This window comes from Mixophyes fleayi, chromosome 2 (genome assembly GCF_038048845.1).
Source record: "Mixophyes fleayi isolate aMixFle1 chromosome 2, aMixFle1.hap1, whole genome shotgun sequence".
NCBI lineage: Eukaryota > Metazoa > Chordata > Amphibia > Anura > Limnodynastidae > Mixophyes > Mixophyes fleayi.
In genome coordinates, this window is record NC_134403.1 from 25838989 (window position 1) to 25855824 (window position 16836).

The 16836-nt window shown below is 39.1% G+C and overlaps 1 protein-coding gene across 5 annotated transcripts in view; it reads left to right on the plus strand.

Moving 5' to 3' along the window:
* The window catches only part of GRM5 (glutamate metabotropic receptor 5), a 281674-nt gene that overhangs the window by 237994 nt on the left and 26844 nt on the right, over positions 1-16836 (plus strand). For all 5 annotated transcript variants that reach the window (XM_075198702.1, XM_075198706.1, XM_075198701.1 and 2 more), the window contains exons 5-7: positions 6196-6442; positions 8276-8444; positions 9545-9671. In XM_075198702.1, coding sequence (XP_075054803.1) covers positions 6196-6442; positions 8276-8444; positions 9545-9671 — 543 coding nt within the window. The remainder of the gene's footprint in view (positions 1-6195; positions 6443-8275; positions 8445-9544; positions 9672-16836) is intronic.

The window sequence follows — 16836 nt, forward strand, 5'->3', positions numbered from 1 at the left end:
AATATAAATTCTGGGATCCAGTGTTTAATAGAGTTGTCTATTAATTGGCCACTGGATGACCACTGGATATGGCTGGACGTTTCCTCTTTCCAGCCATATCCATACCAAACAAAATATTCCTATTACACCCGTGTGGAAGTGCGACATGGATTAAGCCAGCGATTCCAAGGTCAGAGTAGCAGCAGAATCCAATGAACATTTCTTCTGAAGCTTCACACATAACCTACATGAACTTGGTTCTTCATTATCTAATCTAGGTAGAGCTTCCTAATCCCATAGTGTAAGCTTTGAGACAAGGACCGAGTCAAGGCATGAAAATAGGGATGGAAATACTCACTGTGCTAGAGGTGTGCTTACACTGAGGCTCAGAGCATGAAGAGGACCCTCTGGTATATTGTGCTGATTTACAGTTATTAAGATGCTGGGAATCCGCAGAATATGTATTAACCTACAAAATAACTGTGGGATCCTCGTCTTCCTACAGTCAGAGCTGCTTCCCACAGTGCATAGAGTCAGTGGCGGAACTACCTTTCTACCTTTGGTGCAGCAGGTGTCATGAACCCGGGCCCATGGAGCCTGTTGCATGGCAGATACAGAGGGTTTGGGGCTCTGGTTTCCTCCTCCCTGCCTCCTTGCACCGGCGCCCATGGAGATAGTGGGGCCTGTTGCATGGCAGATACAGAGGGTTGGGGGCCCGCTTTCATCCTCCTCGCCTCCTTGCACCGGGTCCCATGAAGATAGTGGGGCCTGTTGCACAGCAGATACAGAGGGTTGGGAACCCTGGTTTCCTCTTCCCCAACTCCTTGCACCGGGGCCCACAGCTCGCTAGTTCCATCTCTGCATAAAGTAACAGCAACCTATAGGAGGATGGAGGTATAGACAGCAGTAGGTAAGTACAGATACCACATATAAAACAGTCTGTACAGATTTCTCCTTCTGTCACGGGCACTAGGAGTTGCTTACCCGAGTTTCACCAGATGGAACTCTGCTAGAGAGGCGGGGTTATGGCACGCACCTCAAAGCAGGCAGGTGAATGATTGGAGCGACACAACAGCAGGAGAGTAGAGATAGTCTGAGGAAGTCAGCGACTTGCAGCTATGGTTAGAGGAAAGTCAGCGACTTGGAGCAGTAAACTGGAGGCTGAAGATAATGTAGAAACGAGGAGTGGACGTGGATAGGTGATGGTAGGTAGAGGAGGAGTCAGTGGTCTGCGTACAGCAAGTTGTACCACTGCAGTGATGGGAAGACTAGTACTGGTGCAGGTAGGAAGCAGGGTAGTCGGTGGTCTGCGTTCAGCAAGTTGTACCACCGCTATGGTGAGGAGTCTGGTCCAGGTGTAGGTAGGTAATAGGAGAGTCAGTGGTCTGCGTATAGCAAGTTGTACCACCGCTGTGATAGGAGGACTTGTCCAGGTGCGGGTAGGTAGCAGGGAAGTCAGTGGTCTGCGTGCAACAAGTTGTACCACTGCTGTGAGAAGGAATGAGGACTTGTCCAGGTGCAGGAGAGTGAAGTTGAAAGGCAAACTGTGGCTGTATGGAAACAGCGCGAGTAGAGCAATGTCTTGTGAGGCAGAGATGGAAGGCACAATGAATAGTCTGTATGGAGTAGATGCCTTGCAGGGAGGAGAAGCTGGTCACAGCAGATATGCACAATAACGCTAAGTAGTAGCGTGAGGAGATATCGTAGCTTGAGTGAAAGCTTGTCCTAAATGAAGCAATGCACTAACACAGTCTATATGGGTACTTGTACCCTGTGCAGCAAACAACAATGGATACAACTGGTATGCGAGCAATAGGCAATAGCCAATAGTCAGTAGAGCATACCCAGTTGTGTAGATCCGGAATCAGCTGAGAAGTGAAGCGTTGTAGCGGTATGGGAACCGCCGCTGAGTTGAGCAGGGAGCAGCGTGGAAGCTGAAGCACGAGTAGAGCTGGAAGCAGTTTGGAAACTGCACACAGGAGTAGAGCTGGAAGCAGTTTGGAAACTGCACACAGGAGTAAAGCTGGAAGCAGTTTGGAAACTGCACACAGGAGAAGAGCTGGAAACAGTTTGGAAACTGCACACAGGAGTAGAGCTGGAAGCAGTTTGGAAACTGCACACAGGAGTAGATCTGGAAGCAGTTTGGAAACTGCACACAGGAGTAGATCTGGAAGCAGTTTGGAAACTGCACATACCTATAGAAGTTCACTGGGAGTGAGACTTCAAGATCAGGGGCCACTACCTAAGCCTACTAAGGCTGCAGGTGCCTTAAGTAGGGAGGGGTGATTGATCCATCAATCACATTAGTGGTCAGGTGTAGTTTTTAAAGGGACCTGCGCATGCCCAGTGAGACAGGATGGCGGACGGCCGCGGTTCCACACAGGTGTGAGCGGGAAAGATGGAGAACCACGTACCAGAGTGGAGGCACTCACACTCCGGTGAGTGACACCTTCTTTCTTCAACTCATACCATTTCCTCATATTTTCCAGTCATGTTGTATTGAAAGAATTTTATATTTCAAGTATTTTAGAAATGCAATTTCAGCACTATAAGGGATAACATCATGTACTGTAGATCATAAGGATATTAGAAGTCACTTCAGATTCCCATGAAATAAAGGCACTTAGGGGTATATTTACTAAACTGCAGGTTTGAAAAAGTAGAGATGTTGCCTATAGCAACCAATCAGATTCTACTTACCATTTCTTTAGTACATTCTACAAAATGCCAGCTAGAATTTGATTCGTTGCTATAAGCAACATCTCTACTTTTTTCGACGCCGCAGTTTAGTAAATATACCCCTTGGACTCCGGCCCTTTGGTCAAAAATGTCCTCGGAGACTTCTAATATCCTTATAATCTACAACACAGGATACATTGAAGTTGATGCAGAGTTGTCCACAACATAGGAGTAAACTATAAATAAAGAACAGAAAGCCAGCGTATCTTTGTCAACATGCACATCTTGAGATGCGATCGCCTCTGCATCAGCAGGATATGCGCCAGGTTTATGATAAATCATCATTATCAGCGAGTATTTGCACATGCCCTCTAGCAGGTGCAAAAGATAATTCTCCTAACAGGTTTATATGGATGTTTTTGCAGGTAACATTTCTGTAAACCCACCTTTATTGTCCTAGGCCAATGTTAGAAAGCCCCTAACCTCCCCCTTCCTGCCTCTCAAGCCTTAAACAAGTATAAGTGACAGAAATGCGCAGGCCTGTATACGCACATATGCATGCACCCACTATCTGGGTATGATCAGTGTGATTTCATGTAACATGAGCTATGCAGACTGGTGTATGTCCAGCTCATCCGCAATATTAGATTTTAAAATTTTCTTCTCAAAACGTCTAAATCCTATTTTTATTCTTATTTGACCTTGGTCTTATTATTATAATAAAGCTACCATGTATGGTCCAGGCAGGGGCGGGCTGGGCCGGGGGGGCAGGGGGGCATAGCCCCCCGGGCCGCTCAGACTTTCCGCTTTTAGGGCCGGGGGGTAGGCCGGCCGGCCGCCCACCGATGCAATTTCTCCGGATTTTTACCTGCGCCCGCATCTGATGACATCAGATGCGGCGCGTCAGCGCACAGGCGGCCACATCACATAACACGGAATGCATTCCGTGTAATGAGATGCGCCCGCCTGTGTGCCCCCCTGCCTGAAGTATCCCATCCCGCACCTGGGGCCAGGGGTATGGACTAAACTGCATGCAATTTAGTGGTTTCTGGAGTTTGTGGATGAAAACCGCCGGTAGCGGCAGGCTGGACTGGGGGGCATCTAGTTATTCTAGTTATCATTTATTTAGTACGTTCTACAAAATGATAACTAGAATCTGATTGGTTGCTATAGGCAACATCTCCACTTTTCAAACCCACCGGAAACTCGCAGCTGGATACATTTACCCCTGGGTCTATAAAAATGTTATCTTTTTATTTATTAAACATTGATTACATGAAACCCTTTTTTAAATGCATAGAAAATAAAAATCTCTTTAACATGTTACAAAAATAATAACATTATTAATGTATAAAACACCAATATTGGTGCATAATTGGGCAAAAAAAAAGGAAAGCGGGAGCAGGTTAAGGGATCTGTACAAAAAAGTGTACAATGCAGAAACATTGTAACACATATAATTGGCAGATAAGCTATAGAAAATGGATGAAGTTATTTTCTTTTTGCTATTATTCTTTCATAGTAGAATGTCCCCAGGCAAAATACAGACCAACAAAGTGGAGGGCAGAATCCAATAACTTAAACATTTGCCCCACAAAGTATAACAGCAGTATCTCCCTACACACTTTATACCAGAATTACCCGTCACACCCATACTATTCTAATAATGTCCACACATAGAGCAGGCAAAGTAATAGTTTTCAGGGGACTTTACAACTAGATTGGTTGGTGAGGCAATATACAGCCAATGGGCCTGATTCATTAAGGATCTTAACTTAAGAAACTTCTTATTTAAGTATCCTGGACAAAACCATGTTACAATGAAAGGGGTTTAAATTAGTATTTTGTTTTGCACATAAGTTAAATACTGACTGTTTTTTCATGTAGCACACAAATATCAACTTTAAATTTCAGTGTACAAATAAGCTATCAAGTATTTGTGTGCTACATGAAAAAACAGTCAGTATTTAACTTATGTGCAAAACAGAATACTAATTTGCACCCCTTGCATTGTAACATGGTTTTGTCCAGGAGACTGAAATAAGAAGCTTCTCAAGTTAAGATCCTTAATGAATCAGGTCCAATATCTTTATGTGACACATTATTTGTAATTCTAAAATGTATCAAAAAGTTAAAATAGCAGGACCTAGAGGAAAACGTGGAAGGACTGAAGTAGTAGTGAATGCTATGTCAAATTTACTGTTGTCACAGGTTGTCATATTTATAATTGAACTGGGTCTTTTTTTCATACTGACAAGATTTTTTTTTACTGAATCTCATCCATTTACTGACAGTTACCAACCATGCTGGATGTAAGGATAATCTCAGCTTCAGTATAGTGAGGTCAGCATGCAGAATAAGAGAAATAATCTTAATATAATGATCTTAATAATAACCTTAGACAGAAAAACGCACTGATTATAAAGTTAATATTCACAGACATATTGGTATATTGCATATTATTGTCTAATATGTGTTATAATGAACATAATATATATTTTACTGTAAAAAAATATAAGGATATTAGAAGCTGCTAAATTCTAATATCCTTTTTTACTTTTTTATATTTTAAACTAGAGAGTACATTATACCTTATAATACATTAGTGGTAAATATAAACAAAGCTAGCTTGTATTAGGGGATCTGTCTATCCAGGTGTGTTTTACCTTCTGGGACAGTTCTACAAATCCATCACGGAACATTCTCCCAACTAGTCATGACACAAGTGACATCGCTGCTCACCACATATAATTGATGACATCACTACTCAATATAATACAAGGATATTTTGCTTATATTAATGTCACTTGTATATTATAATATGTTTAAAACTTTGAGAATTGTTTATGGTATCACCCATTTAATTTCATAGTCATTAATTTTCTTCAAAATGTAAGTACATAAAAGTTTTAAGAGGAGTTTTTATTGCTTGGTTCCAGTTATAATGCTTCCAAGCAGTATCTGGCATAACTCCATTGTGTCACTAATTGATAGTTTCACTACATCAAATGAATCTTCTCAACCCCACTCCCAAAGGCCAGGACTACACTAACAAATGTGTCCGTGCATCAATTCTGCTGCGACAAAGTGTTGAGATAGGCTACATGACACAACACATGTTGGAACGCAGCTTTTCTCCCATGATGCATTTCTTCCCAACCACTTTTTTGCGAACTCCATTGCAATCAAGTGAAGACATTTGTTCTATTGATTTGTCACATTGGACAACGTTGTACCTGAACACATTCAGCATCTATCTGCTACAAAACCTCAAACGTAATGTACAGATTAAAGTTAAACATGAGATTTGCTATATAAAATCAGTTGCATTGACAAAGTAAACTGTGCCCTAATCTCAATTTGTACGGATGAACAGCGTTCAACAGACAAGAGCACGGAACTGCAGCAACTTGGTCTATGATTGATAATATCTCCTTTTAGACGGAACTAAAACTAAGTAAAAATATTTTTACAATATACATAATTTAAAATATCTTATTAGTAACATTTGACGTAACTTAATTTTTTCTTTTCCAGCTCGACTGTCTTTAACATATCAATACACTCAAGACTCAAAAATGGGATTTGTCATCAACGCAATCTACGCTATGGCATATGGTCTCCACAACATGCAGGTGTCCTTATGCCCAGGATACGCTGGTCTGTGTGATGCTATGAAGCCAATAGATGGACAGAAGCTGCTGGATTGTATTATGAAAGCTAATTTCACTGGTGTAGCTGGAGACATGATCGTGTTTGATGAGAATGGAGACTCACCTGGAAGGTATGTTTGCAATTTTTCTTTATAACACACTTATAAAGCAAAATGAATGGCCTCTTATGGTAAGGTAAACTTTATAAGCTGAGTCTGTAATACCCTTGTAGAAGCTGATGAAAACTCTGCGATAGAAATATTTTTAATTCATCTATTAATATTTCCATTAAACATATGCAGAATAAAAATAAAATTAATAAAATGAGTTCACATTTTATGCCCAATACTATGTCGTTTAAATGTGTGTGTCACTCTAAATGTGTATTGAACAATATGGAAAACTGGGACATCCATATTTTTCAATTATTGTTAATTTGATTAATTTGCATTGAAAATAAAAATGTTTTGGGCACGGTACGGTAAGAGAAAGACCACAAAGTTGAGGAACCTTATCCAAGGCCCCCACGTGTCCTTGTTTTCCAAAGATAAACATTGAAGCCATGAATTGCCCAATTATTTTAAAGAGGTAACAATAAAGTTCTAAAATAATATATTTATATATAAATGGATAATACTCCCCTAGACAGATATTTTGTGATACCTTGTTTATTTCTCCAGGTCATAGTAAACAAAACTATAGAGAGGCTCACAGTAATTCAGGATAACTATTCATGTTTTGAGTGGAATAAGGTCTATTTAACCATGATAGGCTTATCTCAGCAATAGAAAATCTTTTGTCACCCAATTTAACAATAAAATGTCACCAGGGCAGCTGTGTGATACTCAACTCTCGAGGGTGTTAGTGGTAAGAGGACTGTGAGCTCTTCGACAATCAGTCTTTGGTCTAACTGCGCAAGTGTTAGTGAGCTTGCACATGTGCACTGGAAGGGGATGCCCACACTTGGGGGTAAATGTATCAAGCTGAGAGTTTTCCGGCGGGTTTGAAAAGTGGAGATGTTGCCTATAGCAACCAATCAGATTGTAGCTTTCATTTTGTAGAATGTTCTAAATAAACAAGTTATCCCGTGCATGATACTCATGCATTCTAGTCAAATCAAGCTACTTAAGGTGTTAAAAAGGTTCTTGTTCATGCATTTGGGCCATAGCCCAGGCCTCAACCACCAACCACTCCCCACTGTCACCCCCGGCAACCACCAACCACTCCCAACTGTCACCCCCGGCAACCACCAACCACTCCCAACTGTCACTTCTCCTTCAAGAAATATATATATATTTTTTTTAAATCTTTATAAACACTTTTAACAATTAACAAATTAAATTAACAAATTAAAAACATCTTAGTATACCAAATTTCAGCCCTTTCTGAATTTTTTTTTCCACACACACTAAGAATTTAGTAGGTCAGTGTATAACTCCGCCCAGCAGGTGGCGCTGCAGCTTGGTTTTATTTTTTCCACACACACACAGACAGACTAACACACGCCACTAAGCATTTATATTATAGATGATAGCTAGAATCTGATTGGTTTTTCAAACCTGCTGGAAAACTCTCAACTTGATACATTTAGCATTTGGGCTTTCAGTTCCACATTTGCTAGATAAGTAAAAAAAAAAAAAAATAACAAAATGTTTAAAGAATATTAAAATAAAAAATAATTGAATAAGACCATTAAATAAATAATGCATTCCTTTACGTATTCCCCCCTGCTATCGCCATCCTGAGATGACAAGTAGCTCCTCTCTACTTGAGATAGAATCTCTCTGCTCTAAAGCTACCTAATAGAGAAGGGCTGACAGCCCAGAACATTATCTTTTCAAATCAACTTCATACTTGTTGGCTGAAATTTCCAAGATACAAGCAGCTTGGTTCGACACAGCTTTGATATTCGCTAATCTCCTCAAAGTTAAGCATTTCCACAAGTAATTTAAATATTCCTCTAGGTATGAGATCATGAATTTTAAGAAAATGGGTAAAGATTACTTTGATTACATCAATGTTGGAAGCTGGGACAATGGCGAATTGAAAATGGACGATGACGAAATTTGGTCTAGTAAGAATGCTGTGATTAGATCGGTCTGCAGCGAACCGTGTGCTAAAGGAGATATTAAGGTAATTTCAATCTTACATACAGAAATATTACAAGGATATGTTTGTAATGGTTCCCACCCCAGAAAAAAAATATTTCTGATCTTAAAAACAACCCATTGACTCGATGTATGATGAATGAGTAGACACTATCTAGTTAAAACATCCATATAGTCAAATTTCAATATAAGGTCATTAAGGGTCCTGATTAGCAGAACAATGTGTCACGGATCAATGAAGAAATACAGCTAAGGAGCCATGGATAAGGTGAAAAAACAACAATGTTTATTGCTGGAGAGTATGAACAGGTGATCAAATAATGAAATTGCAGAAATTACCAGATGTACAGCAGTTGCAGGTAAATGGGAGGTGAGGAAAGATTCCAGGCAGCATGAATCCAGGAGGAAGTGACCACAGAATATACCATCAGGATATGACAACAATAACCAGCAATGACTGCTGGGAGAGACAGGTTTAAGAAGGGACACACCCAGGTGAAAGAAATAATTACAGGGCAGGTTAACCCCTGATACAAACAAGTAAAGCACAATAGCAGCACCTCTGGTCATCAGAGGTACTGCTGAAAACACATAAAATGAAGACAAATACTGCACAGTGCAATAAAAACAGGGGCTGCAGGATGCAAGCAGCATTCAAAAAGATAGATGTTGCAAAGCAGACGGAGGCAGAGCGTGACACAATGTGGAAATCCCAGTGGTGGTAATAGATTATTTTAAATCTTGCCAAATATGTATGGCGGCTGTATATGACAAAATGATCCTTCTTAGTCAACTCAGAGATGCAAGTATCAGAAAACTACCTATCAAACTATCTCATACCTATCGATCTATGTCCTATCTATCTATCTATCTATCTATCCATCTATCTTTACGACTATCTATGTATCTCATATCTATCTATCTATCTATCTATCTATCTATCTATCTATCTATCTATCTATCTATCTATGTATCTCATATCTATCTATCTATCTATGTATCTCATCTCTATCTATCTATCTATCTATCTATGTATCTCATATCTATCTATCTATCTATCTATCTATCTATCTATCTATCTATCCTCTAATACTGAAGCAATGTTTATGCTGATACGACTTGCAGGTTATCCGTAAAGGAGAGGTGAGCTGTTGCTGGACCTGTACGCCTTGTAAAGAGAACGAGATAGTATTTGACGAATATACCTGTAAAGCTTGTGATCTGGGCTCCTGGCCTACTGACGATCTCACAGGTAACTTTTATATGAAAAGATTACTTAATAAAATAAACTTGTTTGTTAAGGGGGAGTTGGTTTGTGGAGTTTTCACACTGCTTGCAGATTAATTTTATATCAGAAAAAGTGTGAAAGGTTACACAGTGTATGGAATGACCACACAATGACGACTGTGACAGCTAACGTTATTTATTACTATCTTAGCCTCATTTACATTGTGAAACAGATCTTTTATTGAGATAGTACTGACACATTCACCTTCTGAATGAATAGAGGAGAGAAGACTCAAGAGAACTAAAGTTGTGCCTTTAAACCGATATGTTTAAATAGATAATACAGAACGGATTACTGCATGTTTTTACAGTGTTGAAAGTTGTGTAACTAAGTAGGAGCAAGAGTTCATGGAGTTTATTAATGCCATAGCCATAATTAATTCTATTACTTTATTATTTAATTCTAAACCAACGTACAACATTTTATTTTGTAAAGTCCCACTGGTATCTTTAATCAATTACATAAAGATTGTTATTTAAAAATAAAATATACCATCCCTTCCTCTCCACTATGCTACAGTAGGAGGGGACAACTTTCAAAACGAACTATTAGAAAAGCCTACTTGGTCTGTCTCCTACAAGTTTTTGAATGCTGCATGCATTAGATATGAACAGCAAATGTCAGGGAAAGGATGGATAAAAACAGTAAATTATTCAAAGAAAAGTAAGCCTTACTGGCTAGCATGTTATATAGACTCAAGGGAATTAAACAAAATATGGATGATATATTATGAATTATTATATCATTTGAACTCTATTGTGTAGGGAACATGTAAAGAGGTCAAGTCAGCGTGGGATATAGAAAGCAATATGGTCTTTGCCAGGTGTTTCTTTATGTCTCTGAAACTTCCATTCTATATACAATGGTGCTATTATACAGTGTAGAGATTTATAACACTCTTCTAATTGCTCTATTATTCATATTGGTTTATATATAAGGCCCTAATTTGATCTCAATGGGTGGAAACAAATCAAGGTAAATTGTTTATTTAGTTTACGGGCAAGGAGAAGGTTTGCCTCTTTTTATGTATTATACAATTTTGCATTAGTAAAGTGATGGCCCTTTTTAGCTTTGCCAGTAGTAAGAAGTTAGTTCTCCCTACAACGTGGTCAGTTCTGTTATTTTTCAAGTTTCTTAATATGAGAGGTGAGAGGGGATTTTGTCTCTCCTTATTTACTCCTAGGGGTATATTTACTAACCTGCAGGTTTGAAAAAGTGGAGATGTTGCCTATAGCAACCAATCAAATTCTAGCTGTCATTTTGTAGAATGTACTAAAGAAATAACTAGAATCTAATTGGTCGTTATAGGCAACGTCTCCACTTTTTCAAACCCACAGTCTAGTAAATATACCCCCTAGACTCAATGTCTTTTGGATGGCTCCAAGGGCTTCCTTAAGGATTTGTTCACACAATGCTCCTTTTTAGGTCCGGGGTGTTATTCTCCCCAACAGTGGTTGGCGTGGGCTGGTATCCATACCTCCACTTCTCCTACTGCTTTCATTATAAAACTATCAAATTCCATTCACTTACATTTTACATAACGCCACTTCTAAATTTCCATAGCGCCACTTCTAAATTTTCATACCGCCTTTTCTAAATTTCCATAACACCAGTTCTAAATTTCTATCCTGCCTCTTCTAAATTTCCATACCACCACTTCTAAATTTACATACCGAGAGTTCTAAATTTCTATCCTGCCTCTTCTATATTTCCATACCACCACTTATAAATTTCCATAACAACACTCCTAAATTTCCATAGCGCCACTTCTAAATTTCCATAGCGCCACTTCTAAATTTCCATACCACCTCTTCTAAATTTCCATAGCGTCACTTCTAAATTTCCATAACGCCATTTCTAAATTTCCACCTCGACCACTGCTCCATAAAATATAGTTCTATCTCTGTTTTAAATCCCAAAAGGACCAAAGGGGCAAACATTAAAGACTCATTAAGTCTACATGTTCCGTTTGGTCTGCGTATGATGAATTTATGTAAAGGAAGGCCATGCCGTACGGGCAAGGTCCAACTAAGATATTTGTGAAGTCAGTGATTATTGTATTGATGGGATCACATTTGCACTGACCATTATATGATCAATTCTTCTACATAGGGACAAAAAAATATGTACTTCCTGTCTTTTCGGTACTGTAACTTCCAAGATACCCAGAGATTAAAGGTTTCCATAATACTTAGGAGAGGCCACGTAAACTGCTGGCATTCTTTGTGGCATTGGGCCAGTCTAGTGTATTATCAGTGAATAAATGTTTATTAACCTTTATTGATAAAGTGCCGACATATTACGCAGCAATGTATATTGAAAGGATCATAAAGCAAGCAGATTATATACAATACATGAAGCAGAAGGTAAAAATGACCCTACCCAACTAAACTTACAATCTAAGATGAGTCAGGTAACATTGCTACAAAAGGCAGTGGAATAACAATGTAGCTGCTGTGCGGCTATTTTATAGCACAAGCATCATCAGCCACCAATAATGAAGCAGCCATTGGCGACTGGCATTTTTGTGCCGCTACATGTGGTGTAGTATGATTGGAACGAGGAGATATGGTGGAGATAGAAGTGGACACTTGAACGATGAACCAGTCTTTGTAGATATCTTACAACAGTCAGCAGCTTGCAGACAACCGTGACCATCCTTCAACATTTACATTAACCAAACCAACATTAAGGTTTGCCATCATTTTTAGGCAACCTGCTGTCTTCTTGAGAAGAGGCCTCCATTGCTTGTAAGAAAGCCCTTCGACCCTTACTCAGAGTATAATATGTTAGTGGAAGTAAGGAAGGTGCTTTGTATGCTGTCTACCATGATTATGACTCTAAGGTTATACAGTGACTGACTTCTCAATGAAAGATGCTAAGTCATTATAGGAGGACATACATTTGGGAAGGGTAGAGGTCATGAATGATTTTCTCAAGCATGTCACGCTTGTTAATAATATAATGTAGTAATTCGACTTTTATTCTGCCTGCACTAGTTATGTTATATTAGTACGGCATTATGGGTATACTTTATATGAGGAAACGAAAAACTAGAGATGCTCAGGCTCGGTTTTCTGAAAACCGAGCCCACCCGAACTTAGGGGATCCGAGTAGGCTCGTGAGCCGGCTCATTACATTCGCGCGTGCTGAGATCTGAATCGAGGCAAAACATCATTGTTCCATTTTCGGATCTCGTGGGTTTGGCATTCCATATGTAGCTCCCTCCGCAGGAGATCCAGCACCATTGCTCATACAGAAACAGAGGTAGCAGTGTTCTTGTCACTCTCCAGTCTCCAGTGCCATTGCTCAGTGCCATTGCTCACACAGAAACAGGAGGGGTAGCGGTGTTCTTGTCACTCTCCAGTCTCCAGTGCCATTGCTCAGTGCCATTGCTCATGCAGAAACAGAGGTAGCAGTGTTCTTGTCACTCTCCAGTCTCCAGTGCCATTGCTCAGTGCCATTGCTCATACAGAAACAGGAGGGGTAGCGGTGTTCTTGTCACTCTCCAGTCTCCAGTGCCATTGCTCAGTGCCATTGCTCATGCAGAAACAGGGGTAGCAGTGTTCTTTTCACTTGACAAAACTTGACTGGAAATGATTGGTAATTAATGTTATTGAGGTTAATAATAATGTAAGGATAAAAAAGAGGCAAATTATGTGATTTTAGCAAAAAAAATAATCTGGATTTTAGAAAAAAATCGGGATCCAAAACCAAAACCAAAACACGAAGTTGTTAATCCAGATCCAAAACCAAAACACGGGGGTTAGTGAACATCTCTACTAAAAACAGACAACAGAAAAAAATATAATATAAATGATGACCAAATCACTTAGTAGCTCTCCATCCGCTGTAATATTTTAACAGCTGAGGATTCTGGGAGTTGTAGTTTGGTAACAACTTGAGGGTCTGTAGACTGCAGCCTTTCCTGTTTTACTGTTTAGCTCACTGCAATTATTAATAAGTCTCTGCACATTGTGACAACCTACATTTGGAGAACAGACAGTTTTGGTTTTTAATTGAGAACAACAACATGCAGCCCACTGTCTAACCCCCAAAATAAACATGATCACTACCACCTACCTGGCACAATAGATTTGTCTTTTGTAAAGAATAATTTAACATATCTTACGTCTCAAAAGCTGCGGTGTGGAGAAATACCATACATAATTGCACACCGTGGTAGGCGCTGGGTTAAAATTAATATCAATCCAGACAATGGTTGGGAAATAAATGCGGTTTGCGGAGCCTGAAATAAAATATACTCAGCGAAGGAGAAAATATAGATCTGCATTTCTAGTCTGTGCTGAAATTTTATTATGAAACTTTAAACTGGCAAAGTGTAATGAGAGGTGTGAAATTGTCTGGAAGCCGCGGTTAATGCTTGACTTAAAGTCATTGCTGTTGTGAGGCTGAATTTCTTACTGCAAGTTAAGTTGAGGGCCGGGTGTATGTACATATATAGATAGATAGATAGATAGATAGATAGATAGATAGATATGGACGCCGATAAGCCACAACGGTCGTCCTTGGACTACATATATATATATATATATATATATATATATATATATATATATATATATATATATTTACAGGGGTCTGAATGAATATTCTTTTCACTCTAGAAATCAACAGCTACGTATAAATATGAGATGAGATCTTTCAAATCCAAAGGTTCAATTAAAAACAAGGTGGACATTCTGCAAGTAGACGCTAACCAATATTAATCGATCATATACAGACAGACATCATCGATCTCTATTGTGTAACAATCAGTCTGCGCATACAGGTTTCCTGCCAATCAAGACTAACACAAGAAACTAGGACATGTCCTATTTTTTTTTGCATTTAAATTCTGTAATGTGCTTTTGACAGGAAACACTTACAGCCTGTCCATTACTAAATAGAGATAACGATCCCTTTCTTTGCCTGAGGCCAGCCACTGGCTACCACTACAGAAACAGAATGCACATTAGATGGAGATAAACCTCTCAGTTGGATGTACCTTTAGATTTAAAGCAAAATTAGGTTATTAAGATCTTTGGTGCTGGACCTCTGTCTTATAGTCGATGATCTAAATTTGCTGTTTCTTCTTCGAAAATGTTGTGTGGCACTGCTTACATAGGGACATTTGGGAATCACACTCGATGCACACCTCAAAGCACCTTGGTTAGGTCCCTACTCCTACTCTAGTTAATGTTTTTTTTCTAGGAAATCATTTTTGATCAGCAGGCCAGGAATTTAGGTTGAGTATAGAGAACCACATATGATATATTGTTGTTGCTAGGAAACTATATTTCACTACGCTACAGCAAGAGTTCTAAAGCATTAACCAATGACAGTCAGCAGTAATTTTAGAAAGCAATGGGTCAGGGTGTTGGTATGTGAAGAGTAGCACTAGAACCTACTACCTGTATCTCTACATATTTGTGTATTGAGATCTAGAGGTTCCCAAAAAGAAAAGGGGTGTAGAAAACTAAATTTCAACTTAGGGCAGAGGTTCCCACTTTGCAGTTTAAGGGGTGCATTTCAGTGCGGCTGAATGCATTAATACTATTTGCAAATGGTAGATGATCCTAGGTGTACATGGATCAGAGAAAAACATACCGATATTCATACTTGACATTTTTTCCAAATTTTCCAGTGCAGTCTCAAAATTTTAGGACTTTTTTTGTTTCTAGAAATGTTGTTTTTCAGTATTGATCAAATGCAAAGTACAATCCCTCTGATTCTGTATAGTGAATACAGTTTTCACTGTCTTCTTTTTCTCTAGGCTTTATAGCATAGGCAAACCGAGGGGGGATTTCCTAGTGCCTGGAAGCCCCCCTCCAAGCCTGGGGCACTGTATAATTGAGGTGGCTGGACCCTGTCCCTGCTTCACATGGCTCTGCTTGAAAATGGAGAGCTGTGTGCACCTAACAGTAGTGCATGCAGCATTGCCTATGTCTATTATAGGGATAGGAAGAGTTGGAGAGCAGCCAAGCACTGTCTAATATTATAGCCACACCCCCATGCATGCTGGTCACGCCCACTGGTGGCGTGGTGTGGAAACCCCCCTCTACAATTCCTGCATTTGCCCCTGTATAGGTTAATAATTTGTAAAGGAAAGTAAATGTCAATAAATTCAATGTAACCAAGCTCAAGGAGCATATTATGTTGGGATTGCAACCACTTTCTGGCTGACAGACAACTTAATATGAACAGCTAAAACATCAATGATTCTTGAGCTACCTTCTTAAAATGGTGTATAAGAACAGTACAACATTGAGGTCATGTCCATATAGCACAAGAAGCACATATGTACCAGCACTGTACCCGAGAAAGATTTCATTTAGATTCCAAAGCAAGAGATTTTTCTACTTTGATGGAAGTAGCTGGGCAGATTGGGGTGCTTTTAAGCAACTGATATTGTGCTCAACTGCTAAACAAGATTTGTTATTGGGACAAGATATGGGATAGTCCTCTAGATGCTATAAAGTGAATTATGTAAAGGCCTTTTGGGGCTCTTTATTTACCCCCTTCGCCACTGAACCGATTTTGGTACTTTTGGGGTTGGTTACATTTCAACATCAATATCAATAATTTGTTTGTTCGGTACCCACCTAAATTATGCCTTGTTGTATTTAGAAAACTTTGAAAATACCATTAGTTTGCTTATACCTACTATTGCTTAAAAAAAGATCTACTCCAAATGGTCAAAGGAGATTTTTATTGAAATGGCAAGAAAGTGAACTAAAAGCAAATGTGTGTACTTTTATTCTAAGCACTATCAAAAAATACTTTGTGTTCCTTGTTTTGACATCAATCCACCTTTCCAAAAAAGCAAAAGGCAGGATGCTACACATAGTTTTTCATAATAAAATTTGCACTTTAAAAAGATAATGCATTTGTTTGCTAGTTTGCACTGTCTTGAATGAAATGCGCAAAAAGTGTAGGAATAATATGGGTATCCCAACAAGATATAATTTTTTTTGAAAACTAGACAATCTACCGCATCAAAGGAGCATATTCCTGAGTTTACTAAAGCCAGGATAGAGGAGATATGTGCATTATAACCCCAATTTCTGGACTTCTTAACACTTTCTATATTGTAGGTTATTATACTCTGGTGATTAATACTAAGAGG